Here is a 22,862-nt window from a genome sequence, read left to right as displayed (position 1 = left end):
GTCAGTGTTGAATAAATTAGCTTTCTATTGATGTATGATTTGTATGCTTTCAAAACTAAAACTAAACCAAGGAAAGCATGTTTTGCAGTACTCCCTATCTCACTCTGACACACACACACACACACACACACACTCTCTCCCTCTCTCTCTCTCCTTCTGCATGATTAGACGCTGAGTTTGGTGTTATTTCAGCGTATCAGGATCAGACCTGTGACCCTCCAGAGCAGCGCTGACAGACCCAGACAGATTCTCTTTCTGGAAACGCTCTGTTCTGACAGTGCCATCACTGACTTTACCGCGGTAAAAGCTGACAGGTACAGCGAGAGAGAAAGAGAGAGAGAGAAGATGTGCAGCGCTGCGTTTGAAGTCAATTTCAGCTCAATGACAGCAGCCTGGACTGAAAACAGCACCGCAGCAGCGCAGGATAACACCAGAACAAACACTGCTAACCACAGCCCAACACTGACGGAGAACACACACGACTAGCAGAGGAAAAACTACAGCTACACTTTACAGTACTGACGCACTCTTACGTGATGCTGAGCTAATGCACCAATAAGAGCTAAAGCATTTATTAATGGTTAATATAAAAAAAATAAAATCATCAAAAACTATGAAATGAAATAAACTAAAAATAAAATGAATCAGAAAATGAATAAATTAATTTAATTAAAATGAATTCAATAATGATTAAATAAATAAATAGCAAAATAATGAAATTAAGATTAAAATAATTATTTAAATCAATGAAAAATAAATAAATAATGAAATAATGAATGACATCATGATTAAAATAAACAAATAAATTAATTAATTTAAGTAATAAATATAAAAAAATCATGATTATAATATATAAATAAATAAATAAACAAATGAATAAATAAATAAATAAAGAATGAATGAAATAATGAATGAAATAATGATTAAAATAAATAAATAAACAAATAATGAAATAAATAATGAGTGAAATTTATTAAAATAAATGAATAAATAAATAAATGAATAAATAAATAATGTATGAAATTGATTAAAATAAATAAATGAATGAATAAATAATGAAATAAATAATGAGTGAAATTATGACTAAAATAAATAAATAAATAAATGAAATAAAAAATGAATGAAATTATGATTAAAATAAATAAATGAATAAATAAATAAATAAATAAATAAATAAATAAAACAAATATATGCTTTTAGCAGTTTTGATTATGTACCCATGTAACTTGTTCTGTTCTGTTGTAATTTTTAGTGTGTCTAAAATATTCTGATTTCCAGTAGTGATGTTCTGCTTGAGGGTTGAAAAGTGTATTTTATTTATGAATTATTATCAATACCATTTATTAATGCACCAGGCAGCAACACATGAACATTCTGCATGATTAATACTTTAAGTAATCACTAAATTGTTGATCGCTAAACGAGTCATAATGAATTCATTCCCTCTTGATCTTGCCCTTTCAGTCAGACTCAAAGCTCATGACCATAGGTGAGAGGAGGAACGTAGATTGACCGGTAAATCGAGAGCTTTGCCTTTCGGCTCAGCTCCTTCTTTACCTCTGCGGACTAGTACATTAATCACATTACTGCTGCCGCTGCACTGATCCGCCTGTCAATCTCACGCTCCATCCTTAATAAGTCTTTTTATTTTAGATTTTTTTGTTGCAATATATTGTTTAAGACACAAATCTACCTCCATAACCCTGTTTATATACACTGCTAAAACAGAAACTGAGCTCTAAGTAAAGACCTGTTCATTAGAGCTCAGCTAAATACACAGCCAGAGTTTCCAGCGCTCTCATTGGCTGATCTGCTAACGAGACTGATGTAAACGAGCTGAATAATGAGAGTGAGCAGAAGCAGAGCCTCTAATGAACACTTTTACAGCTGAACACACTGAATATGCAGTCAGATACAGTCAGGGTCTATATTCAGAATCTCCAGCAGTTTTCTGGCCATTCAGCTCTGCCACTGATGCAGTAAAAATATTCCCAGAACCACACGCTTTCTGACTTTTAGACGTTCTGAAAGAATAAGACTAGCTTACCTGTGAAAATCCCTCAGCCGTGACTCTGCGCTGTGCGTGGCTGCTGTGTGGTTATTAACATGCTCCGGGTCACTGGAATTTAATTAAACATGCTTTTGGCTCTCCAAGTGGTTGCTAAGGGGTTGTGGGTGGTTGCTAGGGTGTGGAGGGATTTTGTTGATTGCGAAAAAGGTGTTTGGAGTTGAAGATGTGTGTGAATGCTCTTCTAGGTTGCTAAGCAGTTGATATGTTGTTCAGGTGGTTGCTATGGCATCGATAAGTCATTACTGGGGGCTTGGGTTGTTGGTAAGTGGCTAATAAAGAGTTCTCATTGGTTGCTAGGGCTTTGATAAGTTGTTACTATGGTGTTTGATTTGTGTTTCGTCATTGGTAAAATATGTGGATTGATCATTTGTTATCAGGTTATTTTCCATAGTTTTTTGTGAGTCAGCGATCGCTATATCCAACACAAAATCAACAAATAGTAGAACATTTTTTGCGATCCATCAAAATTCTTAATTAAAATGCAAAATAACTGGAAAAAAACGTTAAATGATCTCATAAAACATTCACTTTTCAGCCCACACAATGTATATGAGTGTCTCTCAAAAAATGTGGTCTTCTCTGCTCAATCAATGCAAAGACTGGATTAGACATCCTGTGGCGTGAATTGGGCATTTTGTGCATTTGACGCGCTTCACGTTGCAAAACAGTTGGAGCAAGCAGCTTACAATAATGAAGGTTGATTCAAGGATGTAGGACTCTGACATGACCGAATTGAAGGATTATTGCACATTATTTGTGCTTTACATGTATGGCTGCTTATATGATCTGTGTCAAATCGATAAATGTTTTTGTTGGACTCTTTCCCTGCGGTTAATGAGAGAAAACGCTTCCCTGCCATTGACGAGTTTTACAGCAATCCATGTTTTAGGTGTATTGTGGTAGGGGAAGCCTGATCGCATGTACTCAGTGAGGTACATGATGTCAGATGCTCCAGGGAGTGAAATCAGAGAGAAAGTAAGATCGTGGATAAAAATAAGAGTTATAAAGCCTCCGTTTGGCTTAATCCCTACTGTTTTAGATCTGTTTTAGATCTTGTCTTTACAAGAGAACAAAACAAAGAAGCCCATAAAGCATAACATATACACTAAGTAATATGCTAAATTTTATATATATATATATTTATTTTATTTTTATTTTTTTTATTGCAAAATATTCTGCAAATTTCTGGGAATGACCACCACAAAATCAGTCATTTCTATTGCAAAATAAAGCAGTGTAAAACTAGGGGGTCTGTATTTTTCCCTATAGATGTCAATTAATTTTCTTGCTAGTGGCTTTGTTGGTTGCTAGAGTGTTTGGGGTTAATGTGTCATTATTGAGTGCTCTTCTAAGCAGTTGCTAGGTTGTTCAGGTGGTTGCTATGGCGCTAAAAAGTCATTATTTGTATTTCGAGTTCTTGGTAAGTGGTTAATGAAGTGTTCTCGTTGGTTGCTAGGGCTTTGATAAGTTGTTACTGTGGTGCTTGACTGGTGTAATATCATTAATAAAATTATGTGTATTGATCATTTATTATCAGGTTATTTTTTTACTACACAGTGAAACTTTACAGTGAAACAGGTGAAACTTTACCTTGGCCGTCATCTCGGCCACAAAGATGGCAGTGAACACATAGTTGGAGACGGTGAGGAGGACTCGCTCCTGATGGGAGAACAGAGAGAGAGAGAGAGATTGAGGAGAGCTGGAGTTCACTTAAAGAAAAAGAACAAATGTTAAAGCAGCGAGGCCGGCAGCGTCAGCTAATGATACAGCAGTGCGGGAGATGTCAGGCAGGGAATGAGATATGTGACTTTTCCACCGGGGTAAAGTATCCTGTGATTACCACACTGGAAATGTCACGTTCACACGGCAGAAGTGCTCAACTCACTGAAGCAACACAGCTGAGCCTCTGCTGGACTAGTTAACATGCTGATCAACATCCAAATCTACTAATCATCATGCCGCCTCTGAACATTAACACAAGTGCCAGTCGTCTCTATAAATGGTTGCTAGGGTGCACTGGTGGCTAATGCTAGGGTATTACTAGGGTGTATTGTATTGCTGGCTCACTATCAATGAGGTGTTCTTGTTGGTTGCTAAGTGGCTGTTTGAGGGTTGGGGGTGTTTTCTAGAGCATTGGTGACACATTACTGGTGTTTTCTATGATGTTAGCACATAGTTGCTGCATTGATATTGTTGGTTGCTAGGGCTCTGACAAGTCATGACTACGTTTTTCTGAGTTTCTAGTATTAGTCATGGTTGAGGTTGTTGATTGTCAAGTTGTCGCTAAGGTGTAATGGTTGCTAGTGTGTGTTGATTATTACTTTATTCATAGGGTGTTTTGTTGTTTCAAAGATGAAGTGGTTGCTAGGGTGTTTTGTAGATCAATATGACATCATAACATGTCTATGTTTGTTATGCTGGAATACATTATATCCATGGGGTGTTTCATTTTGCTGCTGAGTTTTATTTTAGGTTACCAAGTGGTTGCTAGGGTGTTGTAGTGGTCACCAGTGTGCTATGAGTCATTAGTATAGTGCACGAAGGCCTTAAATGCATTCAAATCTTTAACGTTTAGTTAGCTGTAGTACATTCTGAGGAAACGCTGTCTGCATCTGATTGATTCTGTCGCCGGTTAGATCCTCATCTACACCTCTGTGAGCTGGTCTGACACTCAGATCTGAGCAGATAATTCCAGTGTAATTAAGCCTGGAGTTTCCCGTTCATTTCTCCTCTATGAAGCTCCGTCAAGCTCAAACAGTGATGTGACAGATTTCATGCAGAGCTGCAAATCAGTGTGTCACTCCTGCGAGACGATACGGAGTCAGACGAATGACGAAACCTACCAGGCTTCCCTGATGGATTCTGGGCCTTTCCAGAGCCACTGTGATGCAGTTGAGGAAGATGAACGCCAGAACCACATAGTCAAAGAGTTTATGAGCGATGACAGCCTGACACTTCAGACGAAACCTGCAGAGAGATGAGAGAAATAATGGAGAAATCCCCATCTGATCACTGAACACATCTGAAAGGTCTTTCTTTCTGTTGTGTTTTATTTAGTCATGTCAAAATGTAGTTCAGGTGACTTTTCAGAATGTTTCTACACAGAAAAAAAAGGGTTAATTAAATTGACTAATTTTCTTTAAGATATAGCGGTTACAAACAACCTAAAAGTAAAAAAATTGTAATGTTTAACTTAATTTGTCTGTTTAAACGTATTAAATAATGCAACATTTTCACCAATCACAGTCAGAATTTCTTCACAGGTGTTTTTTATCTGAACAATGCTCTAATAATTATGGAAACACATGTCATTTGCATTTGTTTTATTCTTTTTAGGATTTTCTTCACATTAGGATGGAAACTCAACTAGTATATGTATTTTTCTTTTTAAAATGTTTCAAATTTCCTATTCAGAGGCCCACTGTGTTTTAATTATGGTTGCCTTGATTACTGTTGATTACCAATACTACAGTCAGTGTTTCTAATAATTATAAAAACACACCTAATTTGCATTTATGACTTTACTTTTCTTTTTTTACTCGATTCACTTTAATAAAAACAACAACAATAATAATAATAATAACAATAATAATAGTAATAATAATAATAAAGATAATAATAATAATAATAACAATAATAAAATAATAATAATAACAATAATAATAGTAATAATAATAATAAAGATAATAATAATAATAATAACAATAATAAAATAATAATAATAACAATAATAATAGTAATAATAATAACAATAATAATCCCAATAATAATAGTAATAATAATAACAATAATAATCCCAATAATAATAATAATAATAATAATAATAATAATAATAATAATAATTCCTTACATTTATATAGTGCCTTTCTGGACACCCAAAGTGCTTTACACATGGGGGAATCTCCTCATCCACCACCAGTGTGCAGCATCCACCTGCATGACCCTCCAGCAGCCATATTGGCCAGAACTCACATCACACAGCAGTTGATTGGTGGAGAGGAGACAGAGTGATGAAGCCAGTATGCCATTCAGATGTCCACTGTGTTTTAATTATGTTTGCTTGTTTACTGCTGGTTGCTAGGTTACCAATACTACAGTGAGCAGCTCCAATAATTAAGAAAACACATGTAATTTGCATGAGTTTTTTGCAAACTTTGATTCCGTTTACTTTAAGATGGAATTGTTGGAATATAACTAGAGTTCTTTTCCATATTTGTTTAAAACTTAAAAAAAAAAAAAAAGAATTTTCCCATTCACACGCGCACTATGCTTTCATGATGCTCGTCTTGTTTACTGTTGTCAGCAGATCTAATAATAATTTTAAGAATAATAATTTTTTGCAAACTTTGAAAAGATTCTCTTTACGTTAAAATAGAAACTGTGGAATACCGACAGGTATGAGTATTTTCCATAATATTTATTCTGTACTTTTAAAAACGGACAAATCTTCTGATTCAGATGTGCACTGTGACTCTAGCGGACCCTACGGTGTGTGATTTCTCTGAAACCTGTGTGTTGTTATGAGCTGCTACTGATCTGTAGTGTTCACTAATGGCTTGATTCAGGTTTGTGACCTTTAATAAATCCAGCGACTAAAGAATAGTCTGGCTCTCGCCGCTGTGATCTGATCATAGGAGTGTGTAAATGAACACACGCTGGGAAACTGGCCTGAGACTGCTGTGTTTGCCCTTGTAGAGTCTCTGAACAACTGCACACATGAGTCTGTGATGCACGTATGATACTCTAATCCCCTTCAGCTATTTTTATGCACAGTTTGAATATTGCACTAAATATGCCAAGATGTGCATAATATGTAATAATGCATATAAATTATGTGCTCATTGATGAGTAGGATCAACTATTTGACAAGAAAAAATTTGCATAAACTATGATTGAAACACTGAATAAACTCTGCGCTTGATCATTCTGTGATGTAGTGTATTTCTCAGATGATTTGACAGATATAAATGTGTGTCTGAGGGTCTTTGTGTTATTAATGTTGGTCTGCAGCTCTCCATGTTTCCAGCTTCGCATTGTGTCAGATGTGAGATGTTGCTGTGCTGATTGTGAAAGGCCTCAGCTCTCCGTCATCACAGTGCTTTAGAATTCTTCTTCTACTATTATTCCCTCCAGAACTGTCTTGAGCATCAGTCTGCACTCCCATCTCACGCCTCCAGAAGCCACTGCATTCACCACGTTCATTGCGTTTGGTCTGTCTTCTGAGGTGCAGCCCATTTATTAGAGGAGAACCAACAGCACAGTGGAGAATCCTAACAGTGCAGCAGATCCACTCCTCTCAGTGATATCTGTGCAGGAGCAGCAGGAGCTGAGGAGGCTAGCACTGATGATTTAGGAGATATCACAGTTCTGCAGATAAGTCTAATTCACCTCTTCTGATGGAAACACAGCTAGCGAGCCTCATTTTATACACTGAATCTAAACAGTTAATAAAAGTCTCCTACAGAGCAGCCGAACACCAGCAGATGCTGCAGAGATCAGCGGAGCAGCAGGACGTACAGTCAACACTGATCCATGAAGACTCTTCACACAGGATGTTCTAGTATATATTCCTCTGGAGAAAGTCTCATTTCTTTTAGCTCGGCTGGAATATTTTAATAGGGAATATATTAAAAATATTTGGAATATATAAAAAATGTCAATATTATTCACCCCTTCAGCAATATTAGTGTTGGATTGTCTCCAGAACAAACCACTGTTATACAATGACTTGCCTAATTACCCTAACTTTACCCTAATTACCCTAGTGAAGCCTTTACATGTCACTGTAAGCTGAACACTAGTGTCTTGAACAATATCTAGTCTAATATTATGTGCTGTCATCATGGAGAAGAGAAAACACATCAGTTATTAGAGATGAGTTATGAACACTGCTCTGTAATATGCAGACATACTTGTTCTGAGGGGAAAATAAGTAAATGGACCAGTTTTCTCTCTTCTCACACCAGTCTGGCCGATAAACCTCCATCATCTTCTGGATCCTGAAACACAGGCTCTATGACGCGCACACACACACATACACACACACAAATATGCAGATACAAAAACACACATACAAAGACACAAACACACACAAACAAATCATTTTATTGTCCATCCATCTTTCTATACATCCTTCCATCTGTTCATCCTTTTATTGGTCCATCCATCTGTCCATCCATCCTTATATTTATACATTCATCTGTTAATCATTTTATTGGTCCATCCATCTATTTTTTCATCCGTCAATCTGTTGATCCTTTTATCGGCCCATTCATCCATCCATCCTTCTATTAATCCGTCCATTCATCCTTTTATTGGTCCATCCATCCATCCATCCATCCATCCATTAATCATTTTATCTGTCCATCCATCCATTCATCTGTTCTTCTACTCTAAACTACTATTCATCCACCCATCATCTTTATCCACCCATGCATACACTATCCATTCCTCTACCCTTCTATTCATCTATCCACCTGTTCATTCACTCATCTATCCATCCTATTCATCCTTGCATCTGTACTTCAATTCCTTTATCTATATTATCCAGCCTTCTTGCTTTTCTTTTTGGCTTAGTCCCTTTATTCATCAGGGGTCACCACAGCAGAATGAACCACCATTTATTCCAGCATATGTTTTACACAGCGGATGCTTTTCCAGCTGCAACCTATCACTGGGAAACACCCATGCATTCATTCATAAAACATACACTTCTGACAATTTAGCCTACCCAATTCCCCTATAGCGCATGTGTTTGGACTGTAGGGGAAACCGGAGCACCCGGAGAAAACCCACGCCAACACAGGGAGAACATGCAAACTCCACACAGAAAGACCAACTGACCCAGCCGGGACTCAAACCAGTGACCTTCTTGCTGAGAGGCCACTGTGCCACCGCCTCTATGCACCCCAATACATTGAAGTTGTTCTGCACTCACGTATTCAGTGTCCTCCTCCAGGTCCTTCTTGTCTTTGCGTGCGTTGAGCTGAGGATAGATCTCTGCCAGCAAGGGCCCCTGAGGGCCTGGGGTCTTCCCGTTACAGTCCTGGTGCTCAGCAGACACGCTCTTCTTTCTGGCCAGAGGGGGGCGCTGCATTATTTCTGGCAGATCCAGAGAGACTGCGCGGCGGTCCAGGCGGGACAGGAGATAAGGCCGTGGGAGCAGAGACTGGTGCTCCGTGGGGTGGGAGTGGACACTGCGGACCCTCAAACTTCCCCCGATGACCCCTGCAGACCTCAAACCTCGGCCAGAGCGCCCCGCACTGTTCCAGCTGCTGCGGCGGCTCCAGGATGCCTGAGGGGGAAGAGGACGACCCCAGTTGTGGTAGTGGGAACTGCGGCTGTGGCGCTGCAGAGGGTATCGAGACACAGAGAAGTGTTCATCAATATACTGGTTTATCAATTAATTGGTTGTCAGTGTATCGGTTCAAATCAGTGTATTGGTTCATTAATGTATCAGTTAATCAATGTATCGGTTAATAAATGTATCGGTTCATCAATGTATCGGTTCATTAGTGTATCGGTTAATAAATGTATCGGTTCATCAATGTATCGGTTCATTAGTGTATCGGTTCATTAGTGTATTGGTTCATTAATGTATCGGTTAATCAGTGTATCGGTTAATCAATGTATCGGTTCATTAATGTATCGGTTAATCAGTGTATCGGTTAATCAATGTATCGGTTCATTAATGTATCGGTTAATCAGTGTATCGGTTAATCAGTATATCGTTTAATCAGTATATCGGTTAATCAGTGTATCTGTTAATCAGTGTATCGGTTCATCAGTGTATCGGTTCATCAGTGTATCTGTTAATCAGTGTATCGGTTCATCAGTGTATCTGTTAATCAGTGTATCGGTTCATCAATGTATCGGTTCACCAATGTATTGGTTAATGTATTGGTTCATCAATGTGTCAGTTAATCAATGTATTGCTTCATCAATGTATCGGTTCATTAGTGTATCGGTTCATCAATGTATCGGTTCATTAGTGTATCGGTTCATTAGTGTATTGGTTCATTAATGTATCGGTTAATCAGTGTATCGGTTAATCAGTATATCGGTTAATCAGTATATCGGTTAATCAGTGTATCTGTTAATCAGTATATCGGTTAATCAGTATATCGGTTAATCAGTGTATCTGTTAATCAGTGTATCGGTTCATCAGTATATCGGTTCATCAATGTATTGGTTCATCAATGTGTCAGTTAATCAATGTATTGGTTCATCCATGTGTTAGTTCACCAATGTATCGGTTCACCAATGTATCCGTTTATCAATGTATTGGTTCATCAATGTGTTGGTTAATCAATGTATCGGTTCATCAATGTATCCGTTTATCAATGTATCGGTTCATCAATGTGTTGGTTAATCAATGCATCGGTTCATCAATGTATCGGTTCATCAATGTGTTGGTTAATCAATGCATCGGTTCATCAATGTATCGGTTCATCAATGTATCGGTTCATCAATGTATTGGTTCATCAATGTGTTGGTTAATCAATATATCGGTTCACCAATGTATCCGTTTATCAATCTATTGGTACATCAATGTATAGGTTCATCAATATATCAGTTTATCAATGCATCGGTTCATCAACCAATTGGTTTATTCAATTTATTAGTTCATCAGTCTATAATTTCATTAGTCTATCTATCTATCTATCTATCTATCTATCTATCTATCTATCTATCTATCTATCTATCTATCTATCTATCTATCTATCTATCTGTCTGTCTGTCTGTCTGTCTGTCTGTCTATCTATCTGTCTGTCTGTCTGTCTATCTATCTGTCTATCTGTTTGTCAATGATTGAATGAACAAACATACAAACCAAACAATCTGTTTATGTATTTATCTATATGTTTGTGAATTTATCAATCATCCAATCCATCTGTTTGTCTGTTGATCAACCAATGCATTCATCTATATATCTGTGTCTATAATCCATCTTCAAGTTCAGTCAGTGTCTCTCTCTGTGGAACTGCTGCTGTAGTGCAACAGAGTGAAAAGGAAAACTTTATCTGGAGGAAAATAAAGTGAAGGTGAAAGATCTGATTCCTAACGACACGAGCTCCTTAAACAGTGCAGTTGAGTTAACTTTACCGAGTCACGTGTGTGGGGTGATTGCAGGCGGCGTGTTTCTGATCTCGCTGACTGCATTTGCTCATTTTTAGCAGCAGGAGTGGTTAAAGCAGTTGCCATAGAAATGCGTGTTCTCCGGCGTCGAGCTGTCGTGTTGACCTCACACACAACATACAACGCTTCATATCGACGACCACGGCTGACCGTCATGAAGCGGAGATACGCTACGTTTGATGATGAGTGATGCATGCGGAACAGAACATTTTAATTGAACACTCGTGCATCTGTTGGAAGCGTGTGCGCTCTGATCACTCTCTGTCTGAGCAGTGCGGGATTATAACAGAGTGATGTTCAATTCCCAGAGACTTTTCCCCACCGCAGTCTTGCGACGGCACGTGTCTTCAAGAACAACAGCTCCTCAACACACTATATTTAACCCACGCTCGCCTCTCTCTCTCGCCATACCTCAATTAAAAGAGCGGTTGCCATGGAAACCCAAAAGCCTTGGCTGAGCGTCCGTCACACATTATAAAGAGAATTTCAGTCTCTTGCAAACACAGATTGCTTGAGGGATTTTCTAATTGCTAACCTTTACGGTGCCGTGAAGTGCTTTGAAATGTGCTCTTTTTTGTTTGATGTTTCACATACTCTCAACTGAAACATAAACAGGGGCGGAGCAATTAGTAACTCCTCCCCCTTTTCAAAAATCAGCCAATAGTGTTGTGTTTTGAATCACAGCTCTGCCAGTGAGACTGTTTGAGCTCAAGAGCATCTAATAAACAGCAAATAAGAAGAAGGGGGTGGGGCATGTCAGACACTACAGAGCATCTGATTGGTCTGAAGAACAAATGTCAAAAAATTATGCATTCGTGCGGAAGTGACAAACAGCAATAGTTGAATGTTTATATCTTCTAAATGTGAATTTGACCACTGTTTTTTTGGAGCACACTAGCTTATAGATATCCTTAAGACTAACTTTATTTTGATTTGACTGTTTTCCACCTCCACTAATGTTTCTTGACTCATTATTACATGCACAATCTGATTCTCCACTGACTAACCAGAGAGGAGGATCTCCTGCCCAGGCAGATTGTGCGTCTGCGGTGGTTCTGCTCAGAGAAGCTGGTTCTGGGTTTCTCCTCCGCCAGCGGCTCCAGCTCCAGATGCCCGTTAGGAGTGAGCGAGGGCAGTTTTGGATCTGCAGGAATAAAACAGCAGTCAGCTAAAGCCAACAGCAGATCTCCGCCATCCACACACACTGTAAAGCTCTAGAGAGACACTACTAATGTCTGTTTATGAGCCCCTGATGAGTCTCTCGTCCTCTACAGCCACAGAAACACTGCAGTCCATCAGAAGAGTCAAATAATCCCACAAGATTTAATGTTGTTTCCTTCCCATCACAGCACTGCTCTGCTCTGCTCTTCAGCTGATTAGAGCTGATAGGGTTAATGTTGAGAGTGAATGTTTCATGATCATACCAGAGAACGTGAGCGAGTCTTTGTGCTTTTCACTTCCATTACAGGACGATCCTTCATCTCCATCATCATCATCATCATCAGAGTATGAGCGATTGGCGTCTCCCTGAAACACATTTAAGACAGACGAAAGCCACCACAAACTGAAAACAGGCTTTCTGCACGTTTCCAGTCAAATATGATACCTTTTTAAGACCATTATGAATGAAATTTAAGACTAAGGGCTCTATTTTGACGGTCCATGCGCAGAGCGCAAAACGCAGGGCGCAAACGCTTTCAGGGTGTGTCAGGACGCATTTTTGCTAATTTAAGGACGGGAAATCTGCCTTGCGCCGTGGCGCATGGTCTAAAAGGGTTGAGTTTATTTTCTTAATGAGTTATAGGTGTGTTTGAGAATAAACCAATCAAAGTCTCATCTCCCTTTCCTTTTAAGAGCCAGCTGTGTCGCGCCATAAGCGCATTCACTATTTACAGGACACAAAGTAAGTCTAAGTGAAAAAACTGAGCATTTCACAAGCAAACAGTTCACAGTTCACAGAAAACTGTTAAACAGAGCATCTACTGCGTGAGAATGAGAGATAAAGTAAATACTTTCACTTTCACTCTTAGATAGGGAAACCTTTACGCACAGACATCAATTAGTCTATAAATAATTAATTTTGTTTGTTAAGCGCAAATATTCGTTTCAAAACTATTTCTAAATTCAGTTCTGATTTCCAGCAAACGAATAAATGAATAATAATAACAAAATGTGTTCAGAAACCTGAGTTATATCCTAATACACATGCTGTGCCCCATATGGTCTAAAACCTGACAGGTGGACAAATCTAAGCTTGTTTTTAATAAAATATAAATATGGATATAATAAATAATACTGCTAATAATAATAACATTATACAAAAGCAAATTGTTATGAATGAACTGAAAAAGCCTCCCGAGATGAAGAAGACATAAAAGCAGTGATTTTCCATATTTATGTAGGCTAGAAAATAACATGTTTTGTAATATTTTAATCCTTTATATTTATATTCTATATCTATTCTTATTATATCCTATATATATATATATATATATATATATATATATATATATATATATATATCCTTAATATTTAAATTTTTTCATATGTAAAGATATTTGCCTATTGCTCTCTTGTGTGTATTAAGCAGTGTGTAAGCGAGGTGCAACTCTGCGCTGGAGTTTAGACCGGGTTTGTTTTGGTCTAATGAAAAATCTATTATAGTTTCTCAAAATAGCAACGCTCCAGCGGTCCGCCTCAGAACGTCTTCCTTTTTAGACCAGAACGTCTATGGGCGCACATATGAGCGCTAATGCATTTGCTGTTTAAACAGCGTAGCGCAACGCCTCAAAACCACTCTTGCGCCAAGCTGAAACTACCAAAAGACTACTGCGCCGCGTCTTGCGTCACACTGCGCCGGGTGTATGATAGAGCCCTTAGAAATAAACAATGTTGTTTTTTTTCTATTGGCCTAAAGATTTAACTTGCCTCATCAACAAAAAATAAATAAATAAATAAACTGTATCCAGTGTGTGAATTAGGCCTTTATTCACCGCCGGAGCAGCGTGAGACACTCTTTCTTAAGGGTGGATGAGCTTTATTGGACTTCTTTTAGACTGCTGATAAAGAAATCAGCCAACCATTGAGTCTGCAGAGCTGCAGGAGCCCGGGATGATTTAAAAATAACTGGGATTTGATTCGACTGACAGAAGAGAGTCAAATACCCCCAGCACGCCTCGAGGGTGAATAAATCATGCCACAGCATTCATTTTTTGCGTGAACGAACCCTCGAAGCAGAACATTTTAGGCTGAGGATTGACAGGAGGTGCTGCAAGTGTACAGTATGGTAAAAATGCAGTGTGTTAGTGTATTAGTGTGTGTGCTGGAGTTGTTCACCTCAGCCTGAAAGCCCTCCACCAATATGGCCACCAGCAGATTAAACAGCACATAATTCCCGAACGTCATCAGAGCCACGAAATACAGAGCGGCCAGAGGAGACGTGGAGGCCATACCGTTATACAGCACCACGTTCCAGTCCTCCTGCGTCAGGATCTGCACACACACAGACACACACACACACACACACACACACACACACTGATGTTTGCAGTGTACAGACTGTCTCTCGTCTCCCCCTAAACTCAACCCTCACAGCAAACCATCTGCAAATCTTCACACTCCTCCATTCTGCCTGATTTATCAGCTCTTTCCCTTATGGGGTCCAAAAAATGTCCCCGTAATGTCAGATTTTGCTAGTTATGCTATAATATTGGGGACATTTGGTGAATCCCATACAAATGCATAGACTGGCACAGGCTGAACACACACAGACACACACACAGATGCGCACACACACTAATACACTCTCTCTGTACCTGAAACACAGTGACGATGGCCCACAGCAGAGAGTCAAAGTTCTTGCGGTCTGGAACCGTGTCTCCAGAATCATTCTTCAGACTGAACTTACAGCCAAATATATGCATTCCCAGAATACTGCAGAAACACACACACACACACACACACACACACACACACACACACACACACAGAAAGAGTCTGAACAGATTCTACTCATCAGTCTGAAGATAAAGAGGAAAACACACACACACACATAAGAAGTCTGAAGTGTTTTCTCATCACTCTGAAGAAGAGGAGGAAGACAGAACACACACACACACACACACACACACACACATACACACCTGAAGATGAAGATGAAGAGCATCAGCAGCATGCAGAAAGTGGCCACGTTGTCCATGGTCTTCATCAGCACCACCAGTTGTCTGCGCAGCGCCGGCATAAAGCGCACCAGCTTTAACACTCGCAGCAGCCGGAACGTGCGCAGGATGGACAGACCACCGTCAGACTGACTCACGATCTCACACACACTCAACACACACACACACACGCACACTCTTGGTAAAAACTCTCTCTCAAAAAAATAAAGAAAAGAAAAGCTCCCCTCTCCTAAGTAGCATCACGTTCTCTGAGCACTAACAGTATGATCAGCTCTTGTCGTGTGTGTTGTCTCTTCCTGTTGAATCGCTGAATGCCTCCTTAACTGTAAGTTGCTTTGGAAAAAAAAAGACTAAATGAAAAGTAAAAGTACAGTTTAAAATTTTTTATTAAATTTAGTTATTAAAATAAAATAATTAAAATACAACAAAATAAAAATCATTTAATTGTATTTAGCTATTAAAATAACTACATTAAATAATTTAAATAAAATGTAAAATTAAATAAATGATTAAAATAATATTAAATTACCTCATTAAATAAACTAAAATAAAATATTGTCAAATTAAATAAAAAATGTCAAGTTAAATAAAAAAACGAATTAAATTTTAATAAATTTAATTAAATTAAAATTAATTAGACTCATGCATTTATATTCTACAGTGCAAATCTTTGTGATCAGATTATAAAAATGCGTTTAGCACTTTTAGAGTTTAGCACATTTAGAGTTTAGCACTAGTTGATAAACAGCTGGTCATTTCTGTGTTTGAGTTCCAACCAAAAGGAAAAAAAATCTAATCCCACTAGTCTGATGTAAAATACAATTTAACAGTTTTTTTAAACATCAGACTATTAAACGCACATCGCATCCCCGTGTCATACCTGCCAACACGCCCGTTTTTTTACCGGGAGTCTCCCGCATTTCAGACCCATTTCCCGTTTTGTTTTGTCTCCTAGAAAACTCCCTGAATATTACCCCACCCCACATTATTAGTATTTCAGAATGGATTTTATTTACTATTGACGGAGCCCCATTTTAATCATACGCAATAGCAGAGATGTGCGCTCATCATTATTATTATCATTACCTGATGATGACGATGACTCCGTCGAAGATGTTGTAGGGGTTGCGCAGGTAATTAAAGCAGCCGAATGCAGTCAGCTTCAGGATCATCTCCAGTGCAAACATACTGGTGAAGACAATATTACTGATCTCCAGGACATTAGTGAGCTCCTCTGGCTGCACACACACACACACACACACACACACACACACACACACACACACACACACACGAAAACACACCGTTAGCTGAAGTAATGAACCAATCAGGTGAGCAGCTGCACTGGATCACATGAACTCAACAATATTTAAAAACCTCTGTGTGTGTGTGTGTGTGTGTGTGTGTGTGTGTGTGTGTGTGTGTGTGTGTGTGTGTGTGTGTGTGTGTGTGTGTGTGTGTTTGTGAGTGATTGAGTGTAAGAAAATGTGTGTGTCTGTGTGAATGTGTTTGTGTGTCTGAGTGTTTCAGAGAGCGTGAGTGTGTGTGTGTGTGTGTGTGTGTGCGTATGCATGAGTTTTTAAAAAGAGAGTGAGTGTGTGTGTGTCTCTGTGCATGTGTTTGTGTGTGTGTGAGTCTGTGCGCGTGTTTGTGGGTGTATGAGTGAGTGTATGAATGTTTGAGAGAGTGTGAGTGTTAGTGTGTGTGAGTGACCATAAGTGTGTGTGCGTATATGCATGTATAAGTTTTTAAAAAGAGTGTGAGTGTGTGTGTGTGTGTGTGCATGTGTTTGTGTGTATGAGTGTGTAAGAGTGTGTGTTTGCATGTTTGTGTATGAGTGAGACTGTGTGAGTACGAGTGTTTGAGTGAGTTTCAGAGTGTGTGTATATATGTATGCGTGTGAAAATATTGTTTATGTGTGTGTGTGTGTGTGTGTGTGTGTGTGTGTGAGACCTGTTGGTGGTGCTCTATCCCCATGCTGATGGTGTTGATGAGTATGGCCACCATGATTCCTCTGTTGAAGTATTTGCTCTCCACGATCCCCCACAGTTTGACCCTCGTTTGCATCCAAAGCTCTCGGCTCCGCCTCTGACACGCCCCCTCCTCCTCATCCGCCTTCTCACAGCTGTCTGCTTCCTTGGCCGCCACCTCCTCTGGCTCCTGATTAGCTGCTGAGGCGGTGGGTGTGGCCTCATCTGTAGTGAGAGAAGAGCTTAGATGTGCATCATCATAAACCATCAACACACAAACAAGTGTGCACACACACACTCATTACACACATGCTCTGTTTGAAACACTTGTTAAACTTGCTGCTGATGATCGCAGAGCGCTGAACAGATCTTTTAACACGTTTCTTTGCAAATCCTGCTCACGTTGCTATGGAGACATGTTAATACGCGCCTGTCCATCAATTCAGTGGGCGGGGAAAACCGCTCTCCTACATCACGCTGTGGTGATAACGAGCTAGTCCTCACCCTGCGTCTGTCGGCTCTTCTCTCCGCCGTTGATGTTGGTTTTGCTCTGGTTCTGGTGTGTGTTCTGGCTGCGCCGTGTGTGTGTACGGCAGAGCAGTGTGAGGCAGCGGCGGCGGCACTTGCGCAGCACGTGGCACAGCAGCTGGAAGATCTCCTCGTAGCAGTTTCCAGCCTCCGCCATGGAGCTGAGAGTGCTGCAGGAGCCACGGACCGCTTTCTGCTGCTGCATCAGCATGTGCTCGCGCTGCTTCGTCTCCGAAAACTGCGTCGCGATCACCACCAGACACAGGTTTATCATGAAGAACGAGCCCACCTGAGGACCACAAACACACCAATGCATTTACAGTGTGTGTGTGTAAAAATGCATGTAAGAGTGTGTGTTTGCATGAGTCCATGTGTGTGAGTGTATGCATACTTGAGTTTGTCAAAATGTGAATGTGTGTGTGTGCGTGCATGTGTGGGTTTGTGTGCGTGTGTGTGACCACTAGACACAGGTCTATCATGAAGAACGAGCCTACCTAAGAATGACAAACACGCCAATGCACTTGCAGTGTGTGTGTGTGTGTGTGTGTGTGTGTGTGTGAAAATGCACGCGAGTGTGTGTGTGTGTGCATAAGTCCATGTGTGTGTGCATGTGTGTCAGTGTTTGAGTATGTCACACTCTGTGTGTGTGTGTGTTTGAGTGAAAGCAAATGCGAGTATGTCAGTGCTTTTGAGTGTGTGTGTGTGTGTGTGTGTGTGTGTGTGTGTGTGTGTGTGTGTGTGTGTGTGTGTGTGTGTGTGTGTGTGTGTGTGTGTGTTTGAGTGAAAGTAAATGCGAGTATGTCAGTGCTTTTGAGTGTGTGTGTGTGTGTGTGTGTGTGTGTGTGTGTGTGTGTGTGTGTGTTTGAGTGAAAGTAAATGCGAGTATGTCAGTGCTTTTGAGTGTGTGTGTGTGTGTGTGTGTGTGTTTGAGTGAAAGTAAATGCGAGTATGTCAGTGCTTTTGAGTGTGTGTGTGTGTGTGTGTGTGTGTGTGTGTGTGTGTGTGTGTGTGTGTGTGTGTATGTGTGTGTGTGTGTGTGTGTGTGTGTGTGACCACCAGACACAGATCTATCTTGAAGAACGAGCTTATCTGAAGAACACAAACACAATAACGTGTTTACTGTCTGTCTGTGTGTGTGTGTGTGTGTGTGTGTGTGTGTATGTGTTTACTTACTATAATCAGCAGAATAAAATACAGGAAGTTGTAGAAGGAGTGAGCATCCATCACATAATACATGATCTCCACCCAGCCCTCCAGAGTAATGACCTAAACACACACACACACACACACACACACACATTAACAGAAAGCAGTTTTATCAACTACCACACAACCATAACTGACAGATGCCAATCCAGGTGTATCTGACGTTGTCGAAGAGACACACACCCACACACTCCTGCAAATACACACAAGCAGAAAACACTCCAAACACAACACAAGGACACCTGAAAGATGACGATCCAGGCGTATCCGATGTTGTCGAAGTTGATGGCTCCTTTGTGTGGGTTTTTGTGTCCGGTTTGGCAGCGAGTGTAGTACTGGTGCCAGTTCACACACAGACCGGGCGGGATGGCGCTAGCATTGGGCACAGGTTCGAGCAGGATCCCCGGGACCTGATGGTGCATGGGTTCGAGCAGGATGCCCAGGGTCTGATGGTGCAGCAGGTCGTCCACATCCAGACAGCACTGGTGTCCAGCCAGACGGCGCGCCGGCACATCCCTGCAGGACATGATGCCATTATCCTGCGGCAGAGAGCAGATGAAGGGCCGCTCGTCCTCCACATCCAGAGCGTAGTATGGAGCCGGAAGAGACACGCCACTGGAACTGTACGGTCAAAACAAAACAATTACAAAAGACACTAAATCCTTTTTAGAAATAGACTCATTTTTGTGGTTACTATGGTAGGCCGTTAACTCGTTAACTAATTTTGGAAAATTTACAATAACAATAATAAAGATGATGAAAAGAGTTGAAGGTAACAGAGTTGACGATAACAGAGCTGATGATAACGGAATAGAAGATAATGAAGTTGACGATAACAGAGCTGACGATAACGGAATAGAAGATATTAAAGTTGACGATAAACAGAGTTGAAAATAACAGAGTTGACCTTAACAGTTGCCAATAATGGAGTTGAGGATAACAAAGTTGACGATAACGAAGCTGACGATAACAAAGTTGCCGATAATGAAGTTGACCATAACAGAGTAGACCATAACAGTTGACGATAACGGAGTTGCCGAGAACAGAGTTGAAGATAATGGAATAGAAGATAATGAAGTTGACGATAAACGAGTTGACATTAACTGAGTTGACCATAATAGAGTAGAAAACAACAGTTGACGTTAACGGAGTTGCCGATAACAGAGTTGACAATAACGGAATAGAAGATAATGAAGTTGACGATAAACAGAGTTGACCATAACAGTTGACAATAACGGAGTTTACGATAACAGAGTTGACGAAAACGAAGTTGCCGATAACGAAGTTGACTATAATAGAGTAGACTATAACAGTTGACGATAACAGAGTTGTCGATAACCGAGTTGACAATAACGGAATAGAAGATAATGAAGTTGATGATAACGGAGTTGACCATAACAGTTGACAATAACCGAGTTGCCGATAATGGAGTTAACGATAACGGAGTTGACGATAACGGAGTTGACGATAACGGAGTTGACGATAACAAAGTTGACGATAACGAAGTTGACCATAAATAGAGTAGACCATAACAGTTGACGATATCGGAGTTGCTGATAAGAGTTGACGATAACAGAATAAAAGATAATGAAGTTGACGATAACTGAGTTGACTATAACAGTTGCCGATAACGGAGATGACGATAACGAAGTTGGCAATAACCGAGTTGGCGATAATCGAGTTGACAATAAACAGATTTGACGATAAACAGTTGTACGCGTGTGTGTGTGTGAGTTAGAGTGAGTGTGTGCATGATGTCGATAAAATGTAAAATAATGCAAAATGCTTTGTGAATGGGAACATCTCATTCTAATTCTAACTATTTCCTAAATAATTGCACACTTGCACTCCTTTATGCTAAGCACTGTAGATATTATATATACTTCTATGATTTTTATATTCATACAATTTTAAATCTTAATTTTTCATATAGTTTTACCAAATTCATGGCATGCATTCTGGGATTCTGAATGGCCAAAACTGAGGAGTTTTTACAGTTCAGAACAACCTTCAGTTTGAGACACTAAAGATGCTCCCTGAACAGTCTGCTCAGTAGGGTTTAGAACGGAGCCAGAGTTTTCATCATAAATGTGTTTGCAGTGATTTTCCAGGGTTTCTGGGGAATATGAAGACCAACATCCCAGAGCACACAAACACACACACACACACACACACACACACACACACACACACACACACACACACACACAGATGAACAGAGCGAGCGGGTCAGAGGTTTTATTAGCGCTCCGTCTCTATGATCATAAAGGTGGCACTCAGACGCTTTTAATAAACGAGAGAGTGCAAACGCACAGATCAAACACACAGAGCAAATGAATGATATTCAGAAGATTACAGAGAACAAACATCATCAAAGAGAAGCGCAGAGTTCATTCATCTCCATCATATAAAGCTGATCTGAGGACAGCAGATGCCGATGCTCATCTATTCACAACACTCAGCAGGACTGCTTTAAAAAAATTCACTAACACTTCAGTTTAAAGACCAATTCTTACTAATAACTAGAGGTTTTTACCTCCCAATTATTAAGATATCGACTGTTTATTAATACATATAAAGCACATATTCTGAATGATCGCTAATCCAACACCTATTACCTTAATAACTGTTAATAGGCAGCAAATTAAGAGTTTATTGATGCAAAAATATTAGTTAATGTTTTACTAAAAGTGAGGATTGTACCTTAAATATAGTGTGACAAAAATTTTTTATTTAATTCAGATATTGTGTGTTAAATTGATCAAAAGAGGCAGTAAAGGCATTTTTTTATTGAATCATTTCTCAAATGCATGACAAGATCAGGGTCAGTTAAAATTCTGACATTTTACATCAAATTTCTTTATTTTTAGTTTGTCAAAAATCCAAAATTGCCACTAAAATCACAAAAATGTAATATATTTTCTATTCTATGAGAACTATAATATAATATAATATAATATAATATAATATAATATAATATCAAATTTTTATAATGTAAAATATAATATAATATAAACTAAAATAATATAATAGAACATAATATAATACAATATAATATAATATAATATAAAATAATATCAAATTTTTATAATGTAAAATATAATATAATATAAACTAAAATAATATAATAGAACATAATATAATACAATATAATATAATATAATATAATTTAATATAATATAATATAATATAATAGAAAATAATAATATAGAAAATAATAATATATAAGATAAATTAATAGAACAGAATAGAATATTATATAAAATATTATAAATTATATAATACAATATAAAATATTACAAAATAATATAATATAATATAATATAATATAATATAATATAATATAATATAATATAATATAATATAATAAAAAAAAAACTGTGGCATGTTGGCTCAGTGGTAAGCTCTGTGGCCTTTCAGCAAGAAAATCTCTGGTTTGAGTCCCGGCTGGGTCGGTTGGGGTTTCTGTGTGGAGATTGGATGTTCTCCCTGTGTTGGCGTGGGTTTCCTCCACGTGCTCCGGTTTCCCCCACATTCCAGACACATGCACTATAGGGGAGGTGATGAACTAAATTGGCTGTAGTGTATGATTGTGTGTGTGAATGAGTGTGTATGGGTGTTTCCCAGTACTGGATTGCGGCTGGAAGGGGCATCCACTGTATAAAACATATGGTGGAATAGTTGGCGGTTCAGTCCGCTGTGGTGACCACTGATAAATAGGGGACTAAGCCGAAGGAAAGTGATTGAATGTTAAATAAAGGAGCGGTGAAT

General features: G+C 39.0%; 1 protein-coding gene across 1 annotated transcript in view; it reads right to left on the bottom strand.

The window, feature by feature from the left end:
- cacna1ib (calcium voltage-gated channel subunit alpha1 Ib) overlaps positions 1-22,862 on the bottom strand; it is a 100,799-nt gene that overhangs the window by 27,487 nt on the left and 50,450 nt on the right. Inside the window, exons 7-20 of the mRNA XM_068221863.2 lie at positions 19,334-19,712; positions 19,059-19,151; positions 17,862-18,174; positions 17,341-17,582; positions 16,474-16,625; positions 15,352-15,537; positions 15,025-15,142; positions 14,546-14,701; positions 12,634-12,736; positions 12,217-12,353; positions 9,009-9,419; positions 7,984-8,084; positions 4,915-5,038; positions 3,662-3,730 (exon numbers count right to left, since the gene is read on the bottom strand). Coding sequence (XP_068077964.2) covers positions 3,662-3,730; positions 4,915-5,038; positions 7,984-8,084; positions 9,009-9,419; positions 12,217-12,353; positions 12,634-12,736; positions 14,546-14,701; positions 15,025-15,142; positions 15,352-15,537; positions 16,474-16,625; positions 17,341-17,582; positions 17,862-18,174; positions 19,059-19,151; positions 19,334-19,712 — 2,584 coding nt within the window. The remainder of the gene's footprint in view (positions 1-3,661; positions 3,731-4,914; positions 5,039-7,983; positions 8,085-9,008; positions 9,420-12,216; positions 12,354-12,633; positions 12,737-14,545; positions 14,702-15,024; positions 15,143-15,351; positions 15,538-16,473; positions 16,626-17,340; positions 17,583-17,861; positions 18,175-19,058; positions 19,152-19,333; positions 19,713-22,862) is intronic.

This window comes from Danio rerio, chromosome 6 (assembly GCF_049306965.1).
Source record: "Danio rerio strain Tuebingen ecotype United States chromosome 6, GRCz12tu, whole genome shotgun sequence".
Classification (NCBI taxonomy): Eukaryota; Metazoa; Chordata; class Actinopteri; order Cypriniformes; family Danionidae; genus Danio; species Danio rerio.
The sequence above is the reverse complement of the archived record's forward strand: the minus strand, read 5'-3'. Positions and strand labels throughout refer to the sequence as shown.